This window comes from Trachymyrmex septentrionalis, unplaced genomic scaffold, assembly GCF_001594115.1.
Source record: "Trachymyrmex septentrionalis isolate Tsep2-gDNA-1 unplaced genomic scaffold, Tsep1.0 scaffold80, whole genome shotgun sequence".
NCBI classification, from domain to species: domain Eukaryota; kingdom Metazoa; phylum Arthropoda; class Insecta; order Hymenoptera; family Formicidae; genus Trachymyrmex; species Trachymyrmex septentrionalis.
In genome coordinates, this window is record NW_017305988.1 from 79,563 (window position 1) to 85,069 (window position 5,507).

A 5,507-nucleotide genomic window follows, 5' to 3' on the forward strand; every position below is an offset into this window, starting at 1 on the left:
CATGCAGTGTTTCCGCAGCGCCGATCCTGAGCGAGAGCTGAGCTGCGTGCAACACGCTTTCATCGATCCGCTGGGATGCATCTGATTTAATAACGATCTCGACGATTTCACGATGCAATTTCGCGGCACAAAAGGGAGTGAATCGCCACGCGATTAAACGTGTAGCATCTTTTCCGCGCGGCTTAATCCGCTAATCGAGGTAGATCCTCTCGTTTTCTGACGGCTCGGAGAATGGAATACGAGAATCTCTCGTGCAATATTCTTGAATGCATTTCGAGCTAGACTTTTCTCTGGAAATCCGAGACGGTTCCAGTACGATCCGCTCTGACGTGAAAAATCGTTTACGCGATAATAAAATTCCAAGCGCGTGTCATCGCTGATCGCTCGCGCGTGTCTGCTCTCATGGAAATGAAAGCGTTTTGAGAGACAATCGAGCCATCGAACGGTGCGCGATTCGTTAATCCGTTAATGTACCATGAATTCCATTTCCAGAAAGGTAAATCATTATGAAAGTGGCGGGCACATCCGCGCTACCAAAGTCCTCGCATCCGGTAAAAGTCCACGTGCGCTCATCCGTTTCTTTTTTCAAACTCTCGGAATTTACCGCGAGGTTAACGGCTCGTCCTCTCGTCGAGCCAATGTCCGAACGCTTAATTGTGTGCCGGTGACGTGTAAGTAGAGTGACCAACTCTTAATTAGTCAACTTTGAAATTATCATCCTTAAAATTGGGACACAATAAAAAAAATCGGAATTTTTTTATTAGCATATGTTGGATTACAAAAACACTTTATAATATTATTATTAACTAAATTTATAATAAATTAAATGTATGTTTATAAGCTATAATGTAAGTAAAATATTTATTTATTAATAAAATCAATTAAAAAGTCAATAATCTACTACTGCAAGTTAATCATGATTAACTTAACCTGAGACTGGTGAAAGAGATCTTTAGACTCGATTTTTTATTCGCTAGTTAACTTATGGTTATAACGTATAAATTGTATTTTCCTATCTACAGTTATAATAATCACTAAACTTATGATTTTGTAATGTGAATAACTTTTTAAAGTTACCACTACGTTACTATAGTTAAAAAAGTTACTATAGTTAAAAAAATACAATTTTTACATTGTACCTTATATTTGTACATACATTATCATCAAGTTAAGTGAGATTAAGTTTTAAATCTAAAAACAAGTTAAGTTCAGATAATGAAAAGTCGGGCCTCAATAATATTTATGTTAATATATTTATAATATAGTTATGTTTGATTTATATGATAAATCGGGGCAAATATCGCGCCTCGCCTAGGATTCTCTCACAAGACATACTATTCGGAACATTTGTTTTCATCTTATGTGCAAGTATACGTCAAAATAAAATGATTGTCGAAATAAAATGAAAACTGAGTGAATCTTATCGAAAGAGAAAGAGTTCCCCTCGGAAGGCAGACGACGACATTGTACCTCATTTTCGCGACGTCGCGTCGTTGTCTTCTGTGGAGGACAAATCGCGCAAGCGAGTGTCCTCACAAAGAAATCGCGACGAACGAAGAAAGAGAGAAAAAAAGCGGTCGCGTTCTGTCATTCAATGCAAAACAGGTGATTCACCAACCGCTGTCGCATTTGCGTGATGAGACGCGGAGACATTTTTGAAAATAATAATTCATCTCTTCCTTTTTCAGACACGTCGGTTGAGAGAGTAAAGGACTGGAGAGGAAGGACGGGAAGATAAAGGCTGGAAGGACGGGACGGCCAAGAAGACACGAGAATGAGATACAAGGTGAGACGCGACGATGCTTCCTCATCCGAGTAACGCTAAAGGAGACAAACGTGTCGATAGGGACGAGGATAAGCCAGATTCAGGCGAGCCATTGTGCCCGACCGTTTCATCAAGACCTCATTAAAATTCAGCTGACTATTCTTTAGCCAATTTGATGTCGGCTTTTCTTCTTCTCGCTAGAACGTAAAATCCACGGGTTTATTTATCTTTCAAATATGTGCGCGATTCAGCGATTCTTCAAGATTTTTCTGCAAGCTGTCGTACACTGTCGCATACAAAAGACAAAAAGATTTTGTTTTTTTTATATTTAAAAAGAAAATAAGATGTGATTTATATTCTTTGATTATTTCTCTGATAAATCACAATCGTCAGAAATCCGATTTTTCAAACTGCAAGCGTCGCGCAAACGCTTCGCTCCATTCGTGGAAGTACATCGTGAATCGAAATTAAATAAATTAATCAAATGAAGTAATTAAATAAAGGAGTAAAATTAATTAATTAATTTAATCCAATTTATTCAGTTTTTCAATGAGTTTCGGACAAGTTTCTTAGGAAGCGGACAGATTTTGCGCTTTTTAAATGCTATGATGATGCTTGAAAAGTACAGCATATATTTTTTAATTATTGATACTTGGAAAGATTCTTATTATCATAGTATATTATTGTATACTATGTATAAAAAAATTTGACATTTCCCGTTTGATTTATAAATTATTAACAAAAATGGAATATTTTAATAGTTATGTGTCAGAGAGAATAAGTAATATCTTTTTCTTTTGTTTCGAGAAAATTTTATTTTACCGAACATTTGCTCGCGATGGAATAATTATTCGTGTCATGTGCAAAGACGCGGATCGGGGGATCGCATTGTAAAGTGGCGTCGACAAAATCGTCGAGATAAAATCGTCTCCGAATCGAAGAGCAGAATACTTGAAATTTGATGGAAATCCTACATGTTCATATATTAACGGTCTCGTTTCACATTCGTTTCGCGTCGGAGGAAGCCAATGCGCAATTGGAAGTGTGATTTATTTAAATTTATTTCTAACTAATGAATAAACGTCGAAAGGTTGTCTTACTTCATCGACGACGCGGATCTTTGTTTACGAGAGAGAGAGAGAGAGAGAGAGAGAGAGAGAGAGAGAGAGAGAGAGAGAGAGATTTGTCCTCGTCGAGAATAAAACGAATTAAAAACTTAACTGGCGGAATCCGTTTAACGCTATCGGATTTGAAAGAAAGAGTAAAAAATGTGATACGTCAAATTGACATAATAATAGAAGTATCGATCGTAATTTGCAAATACGACGCTTCGTCGTTCCACCTGTGTTAACAGTTTCCTTTTTAATCTTTCGTCTCACTTTGCCATCAACATCCGCGTACATCTCGACGGCACATGTGCCATTCTCTACATAAAACATAAGGCATCTACGCATCTAAACCGTTTTATCATCGCGTACTGTGGACAAGGTGGGGCGATCCAATCTGCGCAAATAGTTGCAACTTGTTTTACGCTTATTTTTATGTCACGAATAGAAATGATCGAGCAAAGTGCTCGCGCGATGCTAATTCCAAAAAAAAAAAAAAAAACAACATCTTCGAAGTACAATTCGTAATTTAAATAAAAGTTCATTCAATCACTTTTTTGGCAAAGAACAAAAAATCTTGAATCATTTTTTAATCATTTTTTGCACACAGTGCAAAATGATGATTGTAACTTTTCCAATTTTGGTCTTTATCGAAAAGAAATCAAACGAATATATTTTTGTCAAAGTAGAACTTAATTAATATGGAGGCTAATTAAAATATTACTGTGGAAGTTCATTAAAATATGCGTTAAAAGTGGAAATTGTTTTAAGAATTCTCTTTAATTTTTCGATTGATTTTTAATGAACTTGCAGCTAGCATTATTTCAGATATTTGAAATTTTATCGTTAGATATTAAATAAATTTTATTTCTGCGCGATTGTGTGGATTTTCGACCTGCAATCGATCAATCGATTTTTTCTTCGATTAAATCCAATTAAGAGGAAAAAGTAAACTGCCGTGTTCGATTATACTTCGTTAGAAATCACAAGTAGTCGAACATTGCTGCAGCCAATTCTGGTTTTCTTACTTGACGGAAAAAGAGGTCAATCGCGTGCAGGTGAAGGATAATTAAAATAAGACCAGTTGCTAACATCGAATATCACTTGATATTATTCGTGCTCGAGGCAGATAAAGCGATGCCATTTACGGCGATTATCTATTATCCCCTTTTGCGACATGACTACGCAGTTCACGCATTTTTTCTTTGTTTTTTTAATCGAATGGTTTCTCCAATTAGAAATGATTATAAATAACATTATAGGTAAAAAAAAAAATGTACTATCGAAAACTGAGATTGAACTACGATTTTGACGCTGCTAGCGCTTTTTAAAGCTTTTTAAAGTTTAGACAAATAGTTCGGATCATTTTATCAAGTTCTTTTTCACACATAAACGATCGCGTTTATCTATCTTCTACTTCTTCCGCTCTGTGATTCGTTCGTCTTGCCTAATCGGCTTGTCCGCTATCTATGCGATACGGGTCGCAACTCGCACATTGCCTCCGTATTCCGGCGAGATCGTCACAGAAGCGATTCTTCGATGGTGAAAAATAAGGCTGAAGAAGTGGAGCGTGCGGACACGATTCGCGAGCGAGCGACCGGCAAGTTGGGATTCGCTCGAGAAATTTTACTCAATGGCAAGAAGAGCACTTGAAGCGAATTCCACGAAGCCCTTCCCCGGAAGCTCGTTAAGCAGCGTATTACGGCTCGCGTGTCTCAATCGCAGTGTCAGAAATATATCAAATATCAGTCGCTTAAGTTAACTGATGTACAAACGGATTATCATTTGTTCTCTGTTTTGGAGACTATACTTACTGGGAAGTAGTTTAACTACTGATAATCTATCAAGATCTGCGAAAACCGGAACGTCGATTCTATACCTACGATCTGACGTGGCCAGAATTGGAAAAAGAATCTGGCTGCATTAATTAGAATTCTGGTTGAAAATGAACAAATCGGAATTTTCTGATTGAATCTATTACATTAATCAAGAGAAATAAATTTATTTTCACTGAAAGAGCGAATCTTAGCGTGCCGAAATCTTTTCGATCTTGAAACGCAATGAGCAGAACTAAAGTAATAACATTACATATATATTAAACTGACAAACAATTTTGTTATGTAAATAAGCATCTTAGAAGGATATTAATAATTTAAGATGCTAATCTATGCTAATCTTAAATTATTAATATCCTTCTAACCTTCTAATAATTATTAATATCCTTTCTAAGATACTTACGTATTGTACATAAAAAATGATTAAATTGCTTGTCAGTTTAATATGTAATGTTATTACTTTAGTTCTGCTCATGATTGCGTTTCAAAATCGAAAAGATTTCTTAATAAGAGCTGTAAATAATTTATAGCAAAAGATAATGTCTTAGTTTTGTCGAAATTTTTAATATAATCTGAATTTTCTGATTTGTTTATTTTTAACTAGTATTTTGTCTCAGCGAGGATTCATGAAATTCTATAAGATTTTGCGAAAGTAAAGAGATTTACAGAATACTTCGAGATCGGGAATAATTTCAACGAACGCGTGCAGCTCGCGTATAAGTAAAAGAGACGGAGAAAAAATGATATCGTGAAGGTACGGTCGCTGATGCCAGAAGTCACTGACCACCTTTACTACCGTAA

At 36.0% G+C, this 5,507-nt stretch overlaps 1 protein-coding gene across 2 annotated transcripts in view; it reads left to right on the forward strand.

Moving 5' to 3' along the window:
* Window positions 1–5,507, forward strand: part of LOC108754773 (neprilysin-11-like) — a 24,284-nt gene that overhangs the window by 5,194 nt on the left and 13,583 nt on the right. For both annotated transcript variants that reach the window (XM_018497356.1, XM_018497357.1), the window contains exon 2: window positions 1,689–1,786. In XM_018497356.1, the coding sequence (XP_018352858.1) occupies window positions 1,775–1,786 (12 nt within the window). In that variant the 5' untranslated portion in view covers window positions 1,689–1,774. The remainder of the gene's footprint in view (window positions 1–1,688; window positions 1,787–5,507) is intronic.